We start from the raw sequence: 24,064 nt of genomic DNA, 5'->3' as shown, positions 1-24,064 counted from the left end.
AGACAATTGGTGAACTAAACTTCTACCCAAACTCTAAATGTTACTAATTTGTAATAATTATTTTATGTCATTATTCACTTGCTTTTTCACACTTCTTTATTTTAACTTCTCCTGCAAATAAAAGCACTTTTCTACTGCAAGGAGATGCATGAAAATTAGCCATAAACAATTAAAAATCTAAACTATATTAAAATCTTTAGAAAATTGAAAATAAATCAAAATCTCTAAAGGATTTATGCAAAAATGAGATCTGTAGAAAAGTCATATTTCTCCTCAACAGTTCCCATATTCAATACTGTCTTCTTTTCCCTTCTTTTTATATTTATTGATTGCCATTTTATGACACTCATTCAAGTTTACTATCCAAATAGGTACAGCATACACATAGAAAACAAACAAAAATTCTAAAATCTCTGCCTTCTACAGTTATTAGACCCTGTACTGTTATTTTCATAAACCCCCATGCCTGGAATCTATTTGCTAAACTTGCCTGCCTTTACTTCCCGTTAACTCAACAGCTATGCAGATAGTTTTGACTAAAGATTCTGATGCTTTTGATGCTTAAAAAAAAATCTAAAAACCTAGCCCTGACACCAGTGTTATGCATCTATTAAAAAGACTGAAAGGTTCAACAGACAAAACCTTCTTTGATTGAGGTAAGGTCTAGAAATGCACACAGCCAATTACTTTTCATTTGGCTGTGCAAGTAAACTTTTGAAGTTAACAAAATACATAAACATTCAAGAAGCAATGTAAACAATCCAGTGTCTCTTCTGACTAGAGCAGCTTCTCAGAGGACAATTAATGGTTTTGTTCATGATGAGATAGACTAAGATATGCATTATATATAAGCAATATGTATACAGGTATATTTATGTAAGGGCTAGGGTGTCCAGCTCACGATTCAGATTCCTGAATGTAGTGCAATGTAGTACTAGAGCCGTGTCTTTGTGAAGAGATGTCTTCTGCCTCAGGACAGGCCTGGCCTCCACCTACACTGCCATCCAAATCTGAGTGTTACCTTAAGCTATGAAAAATAGTTCTGTAGACCTTATTGACTGAATTGACCAGGGGCCCAAGTCAGGGGCTTACGAGTCATTACCAAGTGATATGTGAGGCATTCTAGAGACATTTCAGAGATGAATATGGGGCTGGAAATACAACACAGGACCTCTGAGAGACCAGTGCCTGTCTGGAGTGACAAGTGGAGGTCAGACAGGACACCTACAGAAATATCTGAAATTGCACCTACATGGGGACAAGTGAGCTGGGTCCTAGATTTGCACTGGGTTTAATGGAAGCTCAAAAACCTAACTCATATGTAGACACTATAATTGTTTTCAACTGGAGATAAATCCCGTCCTCTTGTCACACTCTTGTCACAGGTCACCTTTTGTCAAATTGTTCTATAAGAAGTGAAATTTATGAAATCTGATTTTCACACCACCATGTGCATTATGATAGAATTATATTTGTTTTTAATTAATTATGAATACTCATAAAAGCTTTTTAAGAAGTTGGTGTTCTCATGATATATATATATACATATATATATATATAATTATTTTTTTCCTTTGGTAGGTGTGTGTGATTTTTCTGGTATTTATTAGCATAGTTGAGATGACACTCCAGAATTTTCTTAAGACCTCAATCATCCACCTCCAGAGCATTTTCAGGAAATTTTTGGGATTTTATTACATCTAATATTCCTTCCTGTTAACATTCAGCTGGAACAGCACAACAAATTCAAAAATCACAATGGGGTGGCTGACAGAGTCCATTAACATGATTACAGAGGCTTATTTTTCTTAGATTACTACCAATTTACCCTGTCAATTTAACAACCACTTTCTGGGTGGAAGTTTCACATGTCACATATTGTACTGATAGAAGTCTTAATTGCATATCATGCCAGTGTCAAGATCCATATCTTCTACATCTTCACCCTGGACTGGCAAGATGCAAAATTATTTCTCCTTCAAATTAAGCTAGTAGAGGCTGGTACTAAAATATTATCGAAGTCCTCAGGCTTGTCACCATGTGTGAAGCCTTGTGGCAGGAAAAAGGAAAACCTGAAATATTCACCACCAAAACCTTATATTTCATGCTATGTACTGGCCCAGGTGCTGCTGAAAATTTACAGAAAATCTCTGCTTATTAGTTCTCTGTAACTGCCATGTACTTAATAGAGTAAAAATATATTTTCTTAAACAAACAAACAAACAAACTTTTTACATCTTAGAGCATCATAGAATTAGAATCATAGAATGGTTTGTGTTGGAAGGGACCTTAAAGATCATCCAGTTCCAAACCCTCTGCCATGGGCAGGGACATCTTCCATTAGAACAGGTTGATCAAAGCCCCATCCTTGAACACCTCCAGGGATGGAGCATCCACAGCTTCTCTGGGCAACCTATTCCAGTGTCTCAACACCTACATTGTGAAGAACTTCTTCCGAATATCTAATCTAAATCTACCCTCTTTTAGTTTAAGCCATTCCTCATCCTATCAGTATGCTCCCTGACAAAGAGTCCCTCCCCAGCTTTCTTGTAGGCCCCCTAAGGCCACAATGTCTCCCTGGAGCCTTCTCTTTTCCAGACAGAACAATCCCAACTCTCTCAGCCTTTGAATAAGAGAAGTGCTCCAGCCCCCTCCTCTGGACTCATTCTAACACTTCCACATCCTTCTTGTGCTGGGGGCCCCAGAGTCATACACAGTACTGTGTGTGGGGTCTCATGAGAGCAGAGCAGAAGAGGAGGATCTTAAAGCGTCCATCATTAAGGAAATGAACACAGATGAAGTTATCATTAATAAAATGTAGTTGACAATCTTTTACCTCTCAAAGAAAGTTCAATTTTTCTATGCCAGCATGGCTGCATGAGCTTCAGTCTCCTCAATTACACAAAAACAAGTCTTGTTCATCTGTCAAAGTCGGAAGACTTATTGTTTGATGGTTGGAAAGTTAGAGCTGCTGCTTAATAACAAACCACTAACTGAGCAACATACCAGAAATAACATGGTTATGAAACTTCTCACTATAATATTTCTCTAAATCCTCTCTATGGTTTATGGGGGTTTGTCTCTGCCATACTCTTTTGCATTCATTTGTCATAATATTTTGAAAATATATAGAACCTTTTTTCCTTAAGTGTTTTGCAAATTTGTCTGATTCCCAATTTGTTCTTTGAGTGTATAACCTTTTTTAATTTTCTTAGATGTGAAGTTTACTTCCCAGCTGTGAAGATATCTCAAATTAATTTATAATGCTAAGTAATTGCAATCAGCTGTAAAGAAGTTTAGCTAATTCCTGCCCTTCCCTCTGAAACACTTTTATATCCTAAGCAGTTTGTTGATTTCTCAAGATGCCACCAATCTATTATTCCTCTTTTTTCAAAAGCTCCTTTTTAAAAACCACGTTTCTCATTCCACAGCCAGCAGGACACCTTTTCTGTTTCTAGAACTGTGAAATTCAGGAAATAAACAAAGGATCCATTTCAGACTGTTAGAACTCATTTTTTACCATTTTTTTCAAGACCTCCCTGGAGAAGCAAGTCAGTTTCCTTCTGCCTCTCCCACTGAGTTTTGGAGCCAGCTTGGGTGAAGGCTAAAACTAAGGAAGAGCAAGAGCTTTTCTTCTATGGTGTTTTTGATCTGCTAGAGAGTAGCAAGAGCCTGCAGAGGGACCTGGACAGGTTGGATCAATGGGCAGAGGCCAGTGGGATGAGGTTCAACATGGCTAAATGCCTGATCCTGCACTTTGATCACAACAAGCCCATGCAGTGCTACAGGCTTGGGGCAGAGTGGCTGAAAAGTTGTGCAGAGGAAAAGGATCCAGGGGTGTTGGTTGATGCTTACCTGAAGATAGACTAGCAGTATTTCCAGATGGCCAAGAAGGCCAACAGCATCCTGGCTTGTATCAGGAATAGTGTAGCCAACAGGACCAGGGAGGTGATTGTCCCCCTGTACTCTGCTCTGCTGAGGCCACACCTGGTGCTGTGCTCGTACTGTGTTCAGTTTTGGGTCCCTCACTACAAGAAGGACATCAAGGCCCTGGAGTGTGTCCAGAGAAGACCTACAAAGGTAGAGAAGGGCCTGGAGCACAAGTCCTGCGAGGAGCAGCTGAGGGAACTGGGGGTGTTTGGTCTGGAGAAGAGGAGGCTCAGGGGAGAGCTTATTGCTCTCTACAACTTCCTGAAAGGAAGGTGTGGAAAGCTGGGGGTCAGCCTCTTCTCGCTGGTAACTAGTGACAGGACTAGAGGAAATGGCCTCAAGTTGTGCCAGGGGAGGTTCAGGTTGGAAATGAGGAGACATTTGTTCTCAGAAAGAGTATTCAGGTATTGGGATGGGTTGCCCAGGGAAGTGGTGGAGTCACTGATCCTGGGGGTGTTCAAGGAAAGGTTGGAAGTGGTGCTTAGGGACATGGATTAGTGGGTGATATTGGTCATTGGGGGACAGTTGGACCAGATGATCTTAGAGGTCTTTTCCCACCTTAACGATTCTATGATTCATCCTGATAGCTATTGAAATTACAGTACACAGCTATCTCTCACTCCCTCTCCTCAAAGGGACTGGGGGAGAAGATACAATGAAGAGGGGCTCAAAGACTGAGAGAACAATAAGGATATTGCTCACCAATTACTGTCACAAGTTAAACAGACTCAATTTAGGGAGAGTAATTTATTTCCTATTACTAACAGACTAGACCAATGAGAAACTAAAAGCAAATTTAAAACACCTGCTCACCTCATGTTCACCCTCATCCCACATCAAGCTCTATCTTTTCCTGCTGAGCAGTGCAGAGAAATGGCAAAGGGGAGTTGTGCTTAGACATAATGCTTTATCTGCTGCTCCTATATCTTTGCTTTCTTCCCCTGTTCCAAACTGGAATTTCTCCTACAAGATGTTCTACTTCTTGAACTGAACCTATATGGACTTCCCATAGACAGAATTTCTTCAAGAACAGCTGAAATATGGATCTGGACCTTGGCATCCATCCTTCAGTACCAAGCTGCTCCAACATTGGTCCGCCACAGGCAGCAGCTCACACGAGGCCTCTTGCTCCACTATGGGCTCCTCTACAGGCTGCAGTGTGGAGATCTGCTCCACCATGGTACTCTGTGAGCTACAGGGGGACGCCCTGCTCCACCAGGGTCCTCTCCACAGGCTGCAGGGGAACTTCTGCTCTGGCACCTGGAGCACATCCTGCTCTCCTTCTGCATTGATTGTGGTGTCTTCAGAATTTTTTCTCCCTACAGTTTCTCCCTCCTCTCCCAGCTGCTGTTGTACAGCAGTTTTCCTCTTTCTTAAATATGCTCTCAGAGATGTGCAACTAGCATTAGTCAGCTTTGGCCAAGTATCTTTCAGAGCTGGATGGAGCTGACTCTTACCTAACGTGGGGCAGCCTTTGGGCTCTTCTCACAGAAGATATCCCTGCAGCATCCCTGTTACCGAAACTTTGCCACATCAACCAAATTTTTCTAATTAAAGCAGAAACACAGGACCTCTGGGGAGAGAATGTCAGATATAAACATAGTTAAAATGATTTTGCCTTTACAAACCATTTTGCCTTTCAGAAAAGAATCTATGCATGCATTTAAGAAAATTCTCTTGGGAAGGACCCAACCACATCTACTTCTGAATATTCAGGAAGTTTTGATATTTGCTTTTTTCATCATGCTAACTTTGTGAGAGGCTTATATGAGTTTTATTATGATGTGTCAGAAATAATCTGAGTTCTCCTTTAATCATTTCCATGATAAGATCTTTTTTCTTTGTTAGGTCTCTTTTTTTTTTTTTTTTTTTTCTCAAACCTTTTCCATCTTCTTCTTTCACTGTTCTTGAGTGAAAACAAAATTCTTTGATTGTCATTTTTCATTATGAACACTCAAGGAATGTCCAGAATTCCTACTTGAGAAACCCTTTATTTGTCTTGTTTCAAAAAGATGTGCAGTGAGAGAGCAGGTAAGAGTTGCAGAGCTGGAAACAAGCTCAAACTATCTTGACAGTCACTTATTGTGAGTCTATTTTCAAGTCATTTCCCTCTGTTGCTCAAGATATTGACATTGACTGCTGGAAGGACATATCCATCCGCTAATAATGCTCACAGGAAAACATTAATTGAAAATGACCACTTTCATGTACAGGCTGTATTTTGGATCAGCTCCCAGACAGGGAGGAGGAAAAAAAAAAAAAAAGAGAGAGAGAGAGAAACTGCTGAAGGCTTTCTCATCAGTCACACCCAACAAATGCATGTCCCAAATCTATCAACTCAAATATCTTTTTCTCTTATTCCATCTGGAAACTGTCATCAATTCATTTTGCAAGATTTTCTTTCCATTCTCTACTCCCCTTTTTCAATAAAATAAATCCATACTTTTATCACAGCAGGAAGGATTCTGAAGAAAGTAATCAAACATCCTTCTTGTAAGCATCAAGAAGAAAACCTGAGGATGAGTAGCAGCCTACCTGGATTTGTCAAGAACAAATCTTGTCATAACAATATAATTTTCATTCATCACCAGATAGCAAGCTATGTAGGTTGGGGCAAAGCATATCGTATAGCTTGAGTTTTGTAAGATTTCAGAACCTGTCAATCAAAATATGGTCTAAGATGAAAACCACAATCATAGTAGTTGCCAACAGTCCTCTGTAAAACATGATGAGTGAATCAAACAGAAGGATGAAACGAGCAATTCTGTAAGGGTGTATCCCAATCAATATATTCATTCATGACATTTAAGATGAAATATAGAGAGAACATGTTAAATTTGTAAACAACATAAAACTGAGGGCATCACAAAACTGTTGCAAGACAGAAATAGAATTCAGGATGATCTTGGCAAATAAGATAAATGATTTTGTAAAAAATAAAATAGTTCAGTAAGGAGTACATGGTTATAAATGAACAGATACAATCAAGTATAAATTGAAATTGAATATGTTTAAGGCAACAATTTTGCTTGGACAATTAAAACAAGACAAATAGAAAATGGCTAGACTATACCATGTTGGTGTGAAAAAGTCAATATCACACTCAGTTACATCAAACAGGGTACAGAATACAAGTAATGTCAATTTGTCCTTTGTTATACTGAGAAGTGGTAAAGAATGTGCAGGAGGAAGTAAGAAGCTTCATAAAATTAGGAAATATACCCCATAAGGAAGTCTGAAGCAAAAAGGGTGTTTAAAAGAAAAAACAGGAGGTATAGCAAATAAATAAAATATTCCTTGTATCCACATTTTATAAAATGGGTCATTATAGGCTTAATCTGCACATAGGCAAAACAAATTAAATATCAGAAAAGTTACGTGGAAAAAGTGCAACATATCCACCCACTGCTGCAGGCCATCATGGGATGATGCAAATCATCCTTATTTAAAAAATTAATGTTATTTTCAGTGAGTTACTAAATGTTATTGTATTTGTTTATTTATTTATTTTAAATATATCAATACCTTTCATGCAATATGGCTGGCACAGTAAATGGAAGTCATCAGTCCATGTTGTGATTATTGAGGCACAGAAACTGATTTGGCTGTAATAGCATGAGCATGATAAATCACTAAAAAAAATCTTATGGTATTTTAAGTGTAACTGATAAGGGAAAAAATTAAGGTTTTGAAAACCCAGCTCACACTTGGATAAAATAGAATTAAAATAACTCAGACTTGTAAATTTAACTGAAAAATTCCTATATATATGACAAGATAAGCGCTGAGGACACCTTAATGTGACATGGATTTAGTATTGGCTGTGGCAACATCCCTGTTCCTTGTCATGTCCCAGCTAAGCTGAAAGCAAATTTCCAGCAAAATAAATGGATGTGATATCACATAGTATTCTAACTAACTGGGTGTGGGGTGTGTGTGGGGGGGAGTTAACCCTTGTGAACAGGAATGCATATTATCAGCAAGTAAAGATATATATGCATGATCTCTGGACAGATTTATGGACTTTGTGTTGTACACTGAGAAAGGCTTTCAGGAGAACCAAAACTGGCAGCTCCCTGCCATACTAAAAGGAGACAGACAAAAAAAAATCCTAAAGATAAAATATTTAGCATAAACTGTTAATATCTTCTTTCAAATTCTGGAAAAGAGGATAGAATTATAAACCCAGTTCTTTTGAAAAATATCCAACTTGTATCCTACTGTTACAGGTTGTGAGGCATGCATTATGGTCAGTTGCAGGTTAGTATTAGCATGGGATAGCTCAGCCAACACATTTTAAGCTAACTCATAACATAGATTGTTAAATAAATTCTGTTGATCCCCAGGCTAAGGGGAGTATTAACCAACTTGAGCTATCTAAAGTTAGGTGTTTCTTGCTGTAGTTGCCATTTGGGTGAAAGAACATCTAGAACTTTTGGAGCGTTGCCTCCAGGTGGTTGTTGAGCAAGTCAAGAGCTTATAGGTAAGGGTTAAAGGACAGACTAACGATGGGGACACTATTGTGGGTATTTGCTACAGGCCACCTGATCAGGAGGAGGAAGTAGATGAGGCCTTTTAGACAGCTAAAAGCAGCCTCGAGATCACAGGCTCTCATGGGGGATTTCAACCACCCTGACATCTGCTGCAGGATCAACAATAAGGCACAAACAATACTGGAGGTTCCTGGAAAGCACTGATAACTTTCTGACACACGTGATGGAGGAGCCAATGAGGAAAGACATTCTGATGGACCTTGTACTAACAAACAAGGAAGGACTGGATGGAGATGTCAAGTTTGGGGGCAGCCTTGGCTGCAGTGACAATGAGATCCTGTATTTCAGGATCCTGCAAGGAGGAAGCAGTGCAGTAATATTGCAATCGTGGACTTCAGGAGAGTTAACTTTGCCCTTTTCAGGGATAAATTTGGAAGAATCCCATGGGATCAGGCCCTAGAAGGAATACAAGATAGATTGTTAATATTCAAGGATTACTTACACCGGGCTCAAGAGGTGCATTCCTATGAGCAAGAAATAGAGCAGAGTGTGCAAAAGACCTGCAACAAGGAACTCCTGACAAAACTCAAACATAAGCAGGAGATGTACAAGATGTGGAAGCAGAAACAAGCCACTTGTGGTGAATATAAGGATGTTGTCAGAGCATGCAGAAATGTGACAAGTAAGGTCAATTTGGAATTAAATCTGGCTAGGGAAGTCAAGGACAACAAGAAGGGCTTCTTCAAATACATCAATAACAAAAGAAAAAATAGGGAATATGTTGGCCTACCAGAAAACTGGTGACAGAGAACAGAGTGAAAGCAGAGATACTGAATGCTTCAGACTTCACTGCCAAGACCAGCCCTCAGGAATCCCAAACCCCTGAGACCAAAGAGAAAGTCTGGAGAAAGCAATTTTTTTCCTTGATTGAGGAGGATCATTTAGGCAAATGTGACGTCCACAAGTCCATGGGTTCTGCTGGGATATATCCATGAGTTTTGAGGGAGTTGGTGGACATCATTGCTAGGCCACTGTCAATCATATTTGAAATTTCACGGAAATCAAGAGTGATAACTGAGGACTAGAAGAAAGCTAATGTCACCCCAGTCTTCAAAAAAGGCAGGAAGGAGGACCCAGGGAACTACAGGCCAGTCAGCTTCACCTCAGTCCCTGGCAAGGTGATGGGATGGTCATTCTGGAGGACTTCTGTAAGCATATGGAAGTCAAGGTGATCAGGAGTGGTCAGCATGGATTCACCAAAGGGCAATCATGCTTAAACAACTTGATTGCCTTCTGTAGGGGAATGACTGGCTGGATACATGAGGGGAGAGCAGTTGATGTTGTCTACCTGGACTTCAGCAAGGCTTTTGAAATGTCTCCCATGATATCCTCATAGGCAAACTCAGAAGTGTTGGCTGGGTGAGTGGACAGTGAGGTGGATTGATAATTGGCTGAATGGCAGGTCTCAGAGGGTTGTGATCAGTGACACAGAGTCTAGTTGAAGGCCTTTAGCAAGCAGTGCCCAGCATGGTTCAATACTGGGTCCAATATCGCTTAATTTATTTGTTAATGACTTGGATGAAAGGATAGAATGCCTCCTCAGCAAGTTTGCTGATGATACAAAACTGGGAGAAGTGGCTGATACCCCAAAGTACTGTGCTGCCATTCAGAAGAATGTCAACAAGCTGGAGAGATGAGAAGAGAGGAACTTCTTGAAATTCAACAAAGGCAAGTGCAGGGTTCTGCACTTGGTGAGGGATAACTCCATGAACCAGTAAAGGTTGAGAGCTGACCTGCTGGAAAGTAGCTCTGTGGAGAATGTCCTGGGGTTGTGGTGGGCAACAAGTTAAAGAGCCAGAAATGTGCCCTTGTGGCCAAGAAAATAATAATATTATTATTATATACATATAATAATAATAATAATTTTAAAAAAGTCCAGAATTTTTGTTCAGAAAATTCCACACAGAAATCTTATATTTTAATAATTATTTTTTGCTAAATCTTCTTGACATGAATTCATAACTGCATTTATATCCTGTGTCAAAAAAAAAAAAAAAAAAAAGTGGATACGGCTGGGAAAAGAAGGAGAAAGAGACGCTCTTCCTAGGCAACCTGGAGTTACTAGCAGAATTGCGAACAAAACCTGAGTTCTGACATCCATAAGAATTGTCCAGCTGCTATTGTCTTAAATCAAATTTACTGTTTTTCCTCCTGAATAAGTAATTTTTTCTGTTCACAGCAACATTTAAAATCTAACAAAAAATATGTCCATCTCAAAGCTGCAACACAAAGAAATCATTGCACCACAAAAGCTGGACTTATAGTTAGAATTTCAGCTAGTCACTCCTTCCATTTTGCTGTGAACCAGTCCATGATTTAATCCAAATGGATCATTTTATGGTTTTATGAGTCTAGCGTTTTGAATGTTAATTTGAGGTCGTCATATACTTTATATAAGAATCAGTATCTTAATATTTTAAACATACATTATTTAACAACCAACATTTCTTTCAGATTCAAAATATAAGAATCCCTTAACCTCACATATGTACTGCTCCATTTTTATTATCATTCTTGCTTGTGGTTTGAATACAGAGAAAAGCGAAAGATGAGCATTAAACACCTTGATAGCATTGAGCTGAACTGAGTGTGAAAATGTTAAAGGACACAAATTGAAACGAAACCTTATGTGCTAAATTTACACAGGGAGCATTTCAGCTGTTTAATTAGTATTCAAAGTGTGCATTCTGTAGAAGTTATAATATCTCTAAAAAATTTCAATACTCATTCATGTGTTGCTGTACATTTACATCTAGCTATCTAGCTATCCTCCTCCCCGCCCCACCACCCCACCACCCCGCCCCAGACTGTTGTTAGTTAACTTACGGTGCCTTTGAGCAAGGGTGAGGTTTTGTGAATATGTCTGTCTATATATATATATATATATATATATATATATATATATATGAAAGTATAGAGACAGAATTTTGTAAAAGAAAGAAAAATATTTCAGTGGCACATAAAACATGTGGTACTTACATCCCCAAATAGTTTAGGAAATGAAATGAGTCCAAGGGCAATTAACAAGTTAAATCCTTTTCAGAGAAGCCAGGGAAGCTGCCTATGGAAAGCAAGAAGATATGCCAGATGGCTGTTATATGGCATGTATCACACACACTGCTCTGAAATTATGCTTTTCCTTAGCTCAGTTTGATGACTTCCTTCCACTTGTCTGCCAGTGGTGCTCAGTAACCAGGCAACATTCCAGCTGTGCAAGGCACAGTGAATACCCTGGAATGGGGAGTAGGACCTTCAACCACATCTTGGCCACTACTGCCTCCCTGCAGTTTTTGCAGACTTGTGAGGATAGTTTCAGCAGAGCTTTCAGGATAGACTACATCCAGCCCCTTTCAGTGGTGTGACAACTGAATTCAAGTTGTCTTGAAATTATATCTTCAAGTTATTCAAATTATATATATAGCAGTTTATCAGCAGCAGCTTGGTACATTTGGAAAGAATAGAATTAGAGTGATGTTTTTTCATTTTTTCTTCATGGAATAACTTCTATGATCATAATGTGTTTCAGCTGATATTATAGTAATATGGAATCAAAGAAGGGAAGATTTCAAAAACATAGAGGCTGACTGTATATGCATAGAGATATCTTGTATACCGTGGGCTGTACTGAAATTCAGAGTTCAGCATGTTCAAGGAGTTCAGTTGATTAACAGCTACAGAGCAAGAGTTATGAAATAACTGATGAGTTTGATAACACACCTTTATAATATTAATTTCCTAATATATTGTGATACTTCATCAGAACACATATGCATTCATTTTGTTATTTGTCACATATATACGTATTTCCTTTGCTTTATTTTTTCCTCCTTTTTTTCCATGATTACTTCATTCATGCTGTCATGATTGACATAGCTCACTAATTCATTCATCTAACTACTTGCAGTCATTGCAGGATTTGCTTCCCTTTTACAAACAGGCAAAATAACTGTAAATAAATAAACAAGGCAAGACTTAAGAAAATTAAACGGGAACTGAGCTATCCAAGGAAATAGATTGCCTTACATAAATTCTGAGCTCTTGCGCTTAAAAACTAAGTAAACGGGCATTTAATTTTTCAGTCTTTCTGTTAGAATACTGCAGGAATGAGGGCTACGAGAAACCTAGATATGGTTTGTACAGACCTGGGGTTTCAGTTCCTCTTTCCAAAGTGACTATTTCCTGAATATCTAACAGATCATAACAGAGCAATTGGTCTTTCTACCTTGATATCATATTGTTAGGAACAGAAAATGTCTCAGACCTGACTGGCATTAATTTAGACTCTTTCTGTCATAGCAAAGGGAGTTTTCTTCACATAGACCATACAAGGAACTTAAACACATATTTAAGAGGGTTGTTCCACTTGGTACCTAAAAAATTCTTAGATATCTAAGTCAGACTGACTCATTCCCACTTACAGCAAGCACAGGGGAAAAGAATGCAACAAAAAGCTCATGTCCTTGAGCAATGAAAAGTACAGGCTTTGAACTATGCTTTCTTCTTTTCTGTTTTTTTCCTACTCATCCCCATACAGATAATCATACAAGTATGCAACCCTCAAACTGCTTTGCTCAGCCATATAAATAATGTTGAAGTAGGAAAAAAAAAAAAAAAAAAAAAAAAAACAAAAACCAGCAAAATGTAAGAAGGCAAAAATAATTTGACCTTTCTAAGTTTAGGCAGCCTCACACTTGATATATTAACTGCAAAGTGTATCATATATTCACACAACTCCTAAGCCTTGGGGAGTTACAGTCACAGTCAGTGACTGTAAAACCCAGTAGCTTTCCATCCTCCCAGGATTTAAGGAATATTCATATGTTTTCTGTGACTGCTCTGTCAAAGATTAAAATTGGGTGGCTAATATCTGTGAGTGCTGATTATTTGTTTTGGCTTACTTAAGAAGAATTGTTTTCAGTAGTTTGAAAGTAAAATTCTTCATAAGTCTGGTGATTTCAGAGCAAGTACAAGATCAACAGTTAAATACAGAAATATCCTGAGTGTCTTGAGAGCACTCAAAACTTCAAAAGATAAGTACTTCATTATGCTGCAGATGAGGGAATAATTTGACCTTATTGCTTTGGCTTTCTTTATATCTTTGGTTTAAGTGAGTCGGAAATCTTAAAATAGGATGTGAAGGATCAGGGGTTAAACTCATGATGTAATTAAAATTGCAGTCTTAAGGTTTGCCCTTTAAGCTTAAATGTTTCTGTAAGTTAAGGCTGAAATGATTTAATGCACACTACTATATTTGGGTAAATTGTGATGTTATGAATTCCAGAATGTGTGCATCAGCTGAGTTCCTTTAACATGAATGATTTAGATAAACTATGAGGGGAAAAAAAAAAAAAAAAAAAAAAAAAAAGCGGCTTTTGAATTAAAGGACCCCACATACAAGTCAGTCATTGTAATGCTGTGTTGTTTGGAGCTTTGTCTCTGCTAACATTTCAGAGAAGATTGAGGTTAATGACATGTTACGATAGCCTTCAGTCTGGAATGGCTGGAAACGAATATTAGTTTAGTACTGCCAGACAATTCAAACATAATAACATCCTAAGTGACACAGAAATACCCTGAGCACTCAGTGAGATTTGGAGCTATGTCTTTGTATCCTTAAGCTTTCTGCCCTTCCAGCTCTCACCTCTGTGCTGTGGTACTCAGACCCCAGGGCCAAGAGGGGAATCTCACTAGTTGCGGCAGATGCTGTCAAAGCACAACATATTCCTCTCAGTAATGTTTGTTCAGCCAAATGATAGCCCAAAGCTTGCTTCTACTAATGCAGACTTTGAGCCTCTACTGCCATTTTCTTAGCATAAAAATGTTGATTACGGTTGCAATTTAGAGAACAGAACAAGTGTGTGCATGAGTGTGCTCTTTTTTTTTTTTTTTTTTTTTTTCCCCCATATAATATGTAACAGACAAGACAAATCTATGATTGAAATAACCAGTGAGGTTTGGGGATTGGAATTGTCTCGTTTTGCTCACGGACACCACAGACAAATGAGAACACAGATATGTATTTCAAGTCCCAGACCAAACTGGACAGGCATAATGAAACAATCCAGTGCCCAAGGTGCTCCATGCAGTAGCTAGTCTGGAGGTGCCAGATAACTGTGGGTTTCCAGCACTGGGAGAGACCTGACAGAACAATGTGGACACACAGAGAGTTCTCTGAAAAGTCACATGCCCAGGTTGTGCTCTTGTCCTGACCATAGCTGACACCAGGAATAGTGTAGAGACCTTCTGCTTGTTCTTGTATCTGAATGTCCTCTCCAGCCTTACGTAACTCTAGTATATTCTCAACCAGGTTATTTACTTCCTGAGTAATATTTGAACACATATATGGGAAGAGTGACTGATGTCATCTACCTGGACTTCTGTAAGGTCTTTGACAAAGTCCCACATGACATCCTGGTCTGGATGAGAGAGATGGATTGGAGATAGATGGATTTGATGGGTGAACCATTCAGTGGATAAGGAATTGGCTTGAAGGTTGCACCCAGAGAGTGCCGGTCAAGTCCAGGTGGAGGCCGGTGACAAGTGGTGTTCCTCAGAGGTCTGTCCTGGGAGTGGTAATTTTTAAGAACTTTATCAGTGACATAGACAGTAGGACCAAGCGCACCCTCAGCAAGTTTGCAGATGACACCAAGCTGAGTGGTGCAGCTGACACAACAGAAGGAAGGGATGTCATCCAAAAGGACATGGACTAGTTCAAGAACTGGGCCCATATGAAACTAATGAGGTTAAACACGTCCAAGTGCAAGGTGCTTCACCTCGGTCAGGGCAATCCCAGACATGAGTACAGACTAGGAGAAGCACTCATTGAGAGCAGCCCTGCAGAGAAAGACTTGGGGGTTCTAGTGGACAAAAAGCTTGATATGAGCTGGCAATGCACGTTTGCAGTTCAGAAGGCCAACTGCATCCCAGGGCTGCATCAACAACGGAGTGGCCAGCAGTCTGAAGGAGGTGATTCTCCTGCTCTACACTGCCCTTGTAAGGCCTTACTTGGAGTCCAGGTCTGGGGTCTCCAGCACAAAAATGATGTGCATATATTAGAATGGTCCAGAGGAGGGCTACAGATGATCAGAGGGCTGATCAACTTTATTCACCTATGAAGAAAGACTGAGAAAGCTGGGGATGTTCATCCTGGAGAAGAGAAGGCTCCAGGATGACCTTATTGCAGCTTTTCAATGCTTAAAGGGGGTTTATAACAAAGATAGAGAGCAACTTTTTGCTCAGTCACATAATGACAGAACATGGAATAGTTTTAAACTAAAAGAGGGGAGATTTATATTAGAAGTTAGGAGGAAATTCTTCACTAAGAGCATGGTGAGGCCCTGGAACACGTTGTCCAGAGAAGCTGTGGATGTTTTATCTCTGGAGGTGTTAAAGACCAGGGTGGATGAGGTCCTGGGCAATCTGATCTAGTGGGTGGTGTTCCTGCCTATGGCAGGGGGTTGAAATCTTTAAGCTTCTTTCCAACCTAAGCCATTCTATGATTCTATACACACACTATGCAAAGATGTTACTTTTCATTTGCACTTCAGAATATGGAACATGAAAGCAGAAAAGAACTTGCTCAGGAACTGCTGGGTTCACAACTGCCTGCTGTAAACATCCCCCATAAGACATGTGGGAGGACCGTGAAGCTGGCTGCTCCTTCTGTATGTGGTCGTGAGGGTGGGTGGGCTATCTCAAGACACCCTGCAGCCCTGAAACAACATCTGTGCCAGCTTTACTCAGTGCTTCACAGTTAAGTATGTTTGAAAGCGTGGGAAGGGAGAAGGTGTTTCTGCCTGTTGAATTCATGTACTGTCTCGGATCTGGTCATCAATACACTATGGATGGGAAGAGATTTTTTTTCCCTAGGGATGTATGATTATACTCCTGAAGGCTGGATCTATGCTTTTGACTTTCTACTCCATTTTACTTGAATAAATGGCCACCTCTCAAAGTAATTCTGATTCAGCTAATTACTGCTTGAGGTCCTTGTTTTACAGCCCACACACATAGCAGTTCTTATACGTAGATGCAGTCCCATTGAACAAACATAAGTTGTTTAACATGCAGAACAGCTAAAAAAGGTACAAAATATACACAGTGTGTTCATTAGAAAGAGGGGGAAGGAAAAAAAAAAAATAAAGCCATGATCTTAATTAAAATCAAAGCCATGATTTTAATTCTGGATTTAGATCCACAGAATACTATTTGTTTTCAGTTTAATTTCATTCTAGTTTTCTTTTCTCTTGCATTTCTGCCTGATTCTGTGCATTTCATTTTTTGCACCACTTCTTTCCCTCCCAAGACTCAAAATTCAACTAATCTCAACTAATCTCAACTAATTCTAATACTGTCCTCACATGCTTTACCTGTTTCTTATTAGCTTCTCTTGGATGTTTGTAGTTTTTCCACTTGGCAATGAGCTAATACTGCTGTCATAAGACTATTTTCAAATATTTTTTCCTCCCTCCAGTGGCCATATACTTCACTAGGCTTCAGCTAACTTTTAGCTGGATGTTTTCCCCTTTCCTCCTCCTAAATAAGCATTGTCACTCGAAGTACCTCGCTGACTTCTTGTAGCATGACAAAAGTCACATTGTGCATCTGCTTCCAAGACAGCTACAAAATCAGAGAGTAGTACTGTGAATAGTAGCTCTCCATGTGCTGTTCTGCTTGTTGTGCTGATATACTAATAAAAATACTATTTCCTAGCAGCACTGCAAATCTATCAAGGGCAAGAAGACTTGTCCTTTCTCTCATTGCCAGTCTGTGTTGTAGAATTGCCCTATAAGGTCTTACATGTATCAGTAGTGACCAGAGATGCACAAGGCAAGCACTTCAACTTCTGGATAATGCTAGCAAGTGGATTTTGTGTATTCTGTACTTTGAACGTTGTTCTGACTTTCAGCTTGGAAAATCCAGAAATGGAGTAGATGTGTTGTGTTTGTCAGTTTTCTTCCTCAACTATATGACTCAGTAGTGAATAGACCAAAAAAGAAAATAAGTCCTGAAGTTAAAATTGAGTAATAAAAGAGAAATGCTGTAGATCATATAATATAATGATATGGAAGGAAAACAGATGGAAGAAACATGATTATATGCTGACTGATACATACATCAGACAAATCTACATATCCAGATACATGATCGTGAACTTAGATTAATATTGGTCACCTTCCCCCTGATGCAGATTGAGTTTGCACTAGGTTGCTGAACTAAGAACCAAAGGTATTCCGTAAGCAATGCTGCCAATATTTTTTTTTATTTTTATTTTTAATTACCATTGGCTAATCACACTTGCCTGGCTTCATTATATGAATCTAATAAGATGTCTTGATATATGAAAAGCATTAAGAGTCAGATATTGTAAAGTATAGAAAAAAGCATAAAATGAAACATCTTACAATCTTCTGATAAAATACATAATATAGCAGAAAATTAAAAATGCAGTAATGTTTCTTCTTTGGGAATCCTATGTTACCAACTGTCCCATTTTACTACAAAAATAGTATGTTTATGCATGCAAATGTAGAAATGAACCTTAAGATAGTAAATTCTTTGCAACAGGTATCTTTGCTTCTCTGCACGCCATGTTACTAACCTTCTCCTTCAGGAAATGTATCTTTTCTTTCTCATTTACTTGCCATTTATATTTTGTAACTCCAGCTTTCCTGCCCCTGTTAACTGCTTCCTTCAGAGTATCATAATTATGCCTCCATGAATCTCTTTCCTTTACAAAATTGAAATTAACAAGGGAGAGACCAGGAAGTGTTTACATCTTGCTCACAGCTGGGACTTAAGAGACTTGACAGGAACATTTGTGTCTAACTCTTCCTTGTGTATCTAATCATTTGCTCTAATGAATTGCTGCCTATGGACTGTTTACGTACAAAAAGGCTTTATGAAAAATCATACCCTGTTTATTGCAATTTATGAACTGAAAAGAGGCTATCTTGGTTAATTGAATTGTTATATTTAAACTGTTTCTTTCACTCCAGTTGGAAGCAGAGATACATGAGAGAGGGTACAAGCTGGTAAACTATTCATAGTATAATTTTCTGTAGTTCTTTTTCTATTTTGAGGCCTGTAATGGTTTTTGCCTTTTTTATAGGTGCCACCAATACTTCTGGACAAACAATTTTCAGAATTTACACCAGATATCACACCCATTATTCTGGCTGCCCACACCAACAATTATGAAATCATAAAGCTCCTTGTGCAAAAAGGTGTCTCTGTGCCCAGGCCACATGAGGTCCGCTGTAACTGCGTGGAATGCGTATCAAGTTCAGATGTGGACAGCCTTCGGCATTCTCGATCTAGACTCAATATCTACAAGGCTCTGGCAAGCCCATCCTTGATTGCTTTGTCCAGTGAGGATCCTTTCCTTACTGCTTTTCAGCTGAGCTGGGAATTGCAGGAACTGAGTAAAGTTGAAAATGAATTTAAGTCAGAATATGAGGAACTGTCACGGCAGTGCAAGCAATTTGCAAAAGATCTTCTGGATCAGACACGGAGTTCCAGGGAATTGGAAATTATTCTTAATTACAGAGATGATAATAGCTTGATAGAAGAACAAAGTGGCAATGATCTTGCAAGATTGAAACTGGCAATTAAGTACCGTCAAAAAGAGGTGAGTGTGATGAAGAATATTTAAGCATATTTAGTAATAGTAATGTGATAGATAATAGCTTGAAATACATCCTTTTAAATGAGACAAATTGCTGCTTATTTTTTTCTCTTCTTCTACAGATTTCTTATTTTTTTTTTAATTAGATTAATTTGAGTAACTTTTTATGGTTTAATAGTATCAGAATCTGAAATGCTTTGTTATAGCACAGATCCAAATAAACTTTTATTTTCCTTTTACACCTGAATAGACACTGTCTCCAGTAGCTGTGCTACTGAAGCTGTGCTTCAGATCTTTTTTTTTTTCTTCCATAAAATCCAAAATAGAGATACCTGAGCACTGTTTTTCATAACAGTTAAAAATTCATGAATTTGGTTTGTTGATACGGATATTCAGCTGGAATTGGAGGATGCCTGCATTTCTTTTAAAAATATTGAAGTTTTTACATGCATGCAGAAACAAAAGAATCAAGACAGAAATATGGGTTAGGAAAATAATTCTCCTGAGATTTCCAAAACTTCACTTGATCTCTGCTAGAAATCACATCAGAATGTATGTTGTCATCTTGTTTGGAACCTGCACATCCAAGATAAAAAGAAATGTGGAAATGTATAGGCAAGAATAAAAACTTTAACAAATAAACAAATATTACTTTTTCATATTAAGTATGGTAAGTGCTTAAGAAAATTCTGTGTTCTGTTGAACCAGTTTATCCCCATTAAATCTCTGTTCTGCAAAATATATTAGTAAATGCATTAATATTTTAGGTACATGAGAAAAGCTTGCAGGAACAATAACTATTGCTCCCTACAACTAACTGAAAGGAAGGTGTGGGGAGCTGGGAGTCATCCTCTTCTCGCAGATGTGTGGTGATAGAACTAGAGGGAATGGCCTCAAGTTGCACCAGGGGAGGTTTAGGTTAGAGATTAGGAGACATTTCTTCTCAGAAAGAGTAGTCGGGCATTGGAATGGGTTGCCCAGGGAGGTGGTGGAGTTACTGTCTCCGGGGGTGTTTAAGGAAAGGTTGGACGTGGTGGCTAGGGACATGGTCTAGTGGGTGACTTGGTAGTAGGGTGATGGTTGGACCAGATGATCTTGGAGGTCTTTTCCAGCCTTAATGATTCTATGATTCTGTGATATGTAACAATTATTTTGTCCATTTAAAATACAATTTAGTAATGTTAAGAAGGTATTGTGAAGGTAGGGACCCACTGAAGTTCTACTACAAAAATATCTGAATTGGTCTCTAGCTTCATGATAAGTATTCTAATAAAAATCTTTTCCTTCAATAAATGTATTGTGTTGTTTCATATTTGATAGTATAATGTTTTAGGTAACATGTTCTCTGCCTTTGCAAATTCTTTTCAGATGATGCAATACTAGACTTAAAAAAAAAAAAAAAAAAAAAAAAAACAAAAAACTACAGTTTCTTTCAATAATTACAATTTGGATTTCTTGAAATGCAAATCCTGTATTATAATGCATAGTTAATGCATTATAATGCATAGTAGAATTTAAGAAATTCTACTTTCACTGAAATGCTAGAATAAATATGCTTGATATATACAAGGCTTGAATTTCCTTAATTTGATATAGAGACTGTTGAGGGGAAATGATTTTTATAGTCACATCTGATTCCCTTGCCTAATTAAATTGCATTAACACAGTTGATTATACTTTATTGATTCTGCGTAATAGCAAACATTAAAGCAATAGTGACATAGTCACAATAGTGCAACAAGTCCAAATCAGAGGATCTTTTATATTTTACCTACATTTTTTATTTCTATAATTATTTACCACTATTACCCTGTGAGTCTCCCTGAAGTAAAATCAGATTTTATTAAACTCCTTATCTGTGGACCTTCTCAAAACAAACGAATAAACAAATAAACAAACAAAATCAGTGAAAGGTACTAATCTTCATTTCCAGTCCTTTTTCACTTGCTCCAGGTTTGTGAACATCTCTTTCATACACTGTCAAAAGACATCTCAGGGGTATCAGTTCTTAACTCATGCAGGCATGTCAAAGGGAACCTGCTGTGTACTACCAAAGAAAAAGTTCAGTGATAAAACCAACTACCTTCTTTTATTAATAATTAATAACATTGAAATTAATGTACGGTTTCAAGTTTGCACTGCAGAATGATGTCTGACAAGACTCTGCAGAATATCTCCACAGTGTTTGGTGGCAGAACCAGAGTGTCCATCAGCATGTATATTTTTTGTACTTAGCTGCAGCTTTTTTACAGAATAGCACTAGGGACAGAACACCCAATGTACAACTTTTTTTTCTGTTCATTTTGCACCACTGTTGGTGGTTGATTGTAAGAAAAAACAAGCTGCTAATGCTTATAGTGCCCATTCCTGACACCTACCATTTCCTGGGCTACAATTAGCAGCAAATAAGAGAGATTCCCTGAAGTCATGCAACTACTCTGCATTGGGTACAAACCACTTGTTAACTCTCTACCATATAATATTATCTCAACTAAGGCAGAGTTTGGTTTTATAAAGGCTGTCACATTTTCATTGTGCTAGATTGTAGGCATACAGTGAACAATGAGAAATAGTTTCTTGTTTTGCTGAAGCAAATAAAAACATTGAGTGAAATAATTGTTTAATTTGAGTACGTAGAAGGAAAATCCCCAATTCTGTATATGATTCACAAGCAAAAGTTATTCTCATATGTCACATATGACTCATATGTCATTCCGACTTAAGCAAATTGCAAAACTTTAGTAAAACAGTACAATTAAATATCAGAGAATAATAACAGTCTATAATAAGGAGTAGATACTGTCATTGTTGCCACTGATTGCAAAATACATGTTGTGTCTCATATATTGGGAATTTGTAATAGAGAAATCCCAGTAAAACCACATTGTCTCCCACTGCTCAATTATCTTGTTTTACCTACGGTTCTGTTTAGGTGTTACGCATATATCTACGCAAATGGGAAGAAGTGTTTACTAAAATGCTTACTAATTTTCCCACATACCTGAAATAAAGAGCAGGGAGATTAATAGAGTGAATCAATATCCTCTGGTTTCACGATAACTTTTGTTAGGGCAATTTGAATAGTTATACTTGTAATTTACATCTCTGTCTTGCCTGGCCTGCCCAATACTAACTGGTCAATGTCATTTAAACAGTTGTAGTATGAACTCAAACATGGTAGCAGGGTGTGGTTGTCATTACTGGCAGTACTATCTCATTTTGCTTTTTTATTATACGTTCAGTTACCAACACAGAGAAAACATGAAATTTTGAATATTAACCTATTAACCTTTTCTCCAACACTTTCCAAATAAATAGATACTAGCTTATTTTTGTTTGTTTTGTTTGTTTTTTTCCCATTCTTATTTTACTGTTACCATTTTTTTTATTCCTCTGTAAGTAGAAGGTAAAAAACCAAGCCACCTTCTTTGTCTCTGGCTCCTAGTGCAACAGTTTTTTGAAGAAAAAAAAAAAAAATCATTAGAAATGAGTAAGAAATACCTTTGCAAATTTCATTTTTCCTGGGACTGTACAGTCACCTTGTCTTTTTGATACCATTAGGATTTCTATACAAAAATATATATTTTATTTCTAATAAAAAATATTTTGTGTTCTACTGAGAAACATCAGTTCTGTGGTAGAAGAGTGAGTGAGAAATCAAAAGCAATGTGAAGGCAGATCTATCACATTACAGGATAGGAAATAAAAACAAGAACAACAGAATATTTGAAGATTAAGAAAGACATTTTTTCCTGATCCTGAATTATTTTTCAAAGGTTTGATTTAAAACATAAAACAGTTAATAAATTTTCATTTCTCTTCCCAGTATTTTTTTTTTTGAGCTGAAACCATTTTTATTTTTTTTTCAGTGAGTATTTAGCTGTCTAATTACTAAAACTTTTCCAAATGTCTCTTGTTGGTCTTCTGAAAGTTCCCAGTTCCCAGGAGCACGCTTATTTCTGAGTCATTGGTACTTGCAGAGCCTGAACTAGCAGAGACAGTGAAACAGGGAGAGAGGGACAAGGTCTTAAGAGCATGGTTAAAGACAATTAGATTAAAAAATGTACAGAATTTATTAATTAGAATTTCAGGGAAAATATTTCAGGGAAATCAGCTTCAAACTACCTTGATCACTTATTTGCACTGAATTATTATATTACCAAATTAATATATCACTCTATTATAACTTATATCTATCCATATATATTATTAATTATATAACATACTACATTATATACTAAATTATTATATCATTATCACTGTACATTATTATACATTATAAATTATTACGTCGCTAAATTATTATGTCACTAAATTATTAATTGGTTAATTAAATTTTAAACACAATAAGATAATATTCATATTTCATGGATCAATTCTTGTTTTCTAAGAAAATGAGGATACAAGATAACGAAAAAGTTAGCTTTGTCACTGACAATACAAACTGTATGCTCTTCTCAATACAAAACTTTTAAAAATACCATCTTCCATTTTTCACCAGTTCTCTATGTAAAATAAAGCCTCCCTGGAATGAAAATGTTTCACAATAATGTCATAAATTCAGTGAAATTTTCAATGAAAACATGTCAAATCACTTAAAATCTGTCATTTCACATTGATGTCTAAATACTTCGTTTCAGTAAAGCATTGTTTCACTACTGTTTCTTACTTCACTTGGACTTTACCATTTTTGACAAAGCAAAGTTTATACCTAATATCCTACATATCATATTATTGTACAAAACAATATAAATATTACATAAGCAAAAAATATTCCTTATTATAATTGAATATTTCAACAAGGCTGGAGAAGTATATTTGAAAGTACTAGAATAAAAAATTATCATGTTCTAAGTAATATGTTCTAGTGTTTAAACTGTCATTCTTTTGGAAATGTTAGCTAACATGTAATAAAATATATGTCTGAAAACACTGGAAATTTCCATACAGCTCC

The 24,064-nt window shown here is 37.5% G+C and overlaps 1 protein-coding gene across 1 annotated transcript in view; it reads left to right on the top strand.

The window, feature by feature from the left end:
* The window catches only part of TRPC4 (transient receptor potential cation channel subfamily C member 4), a gene marked incomplete at both ends in the record, with an annotated part of 99,669 nt that overhangs the window by 11,117 nt on the left and 64,488 nt on the right, over positions 1-24,064 (top strand). The window contains one exon of the mRNA XM_084296704.1: positions 18,595-19,113. Within this exon, the coding sequence (XP_084152830.1) occupies positions 18,595-19,113 (519 nt within the window). The remainder of the gene's footprint in view (positions 1-18,594; positions 19,114-24,064) is intronic.

Source organism: Netta rufina (genome assembly GCF_964035555.1).
Source record: "Netta rufina genome assembly, chromosome: 1".
NCBI classification, from domain to species: domain Eukaryota; kingdom Metazoa; phylum Chordata; class Aves; order Anseriformes; family Anatidae; genus Netta; species Netta rufina.
Note: the sequence above shows the minus strand (reverse complement) of the source record. Positions and strands in the feature narration are given on the sequence as shown.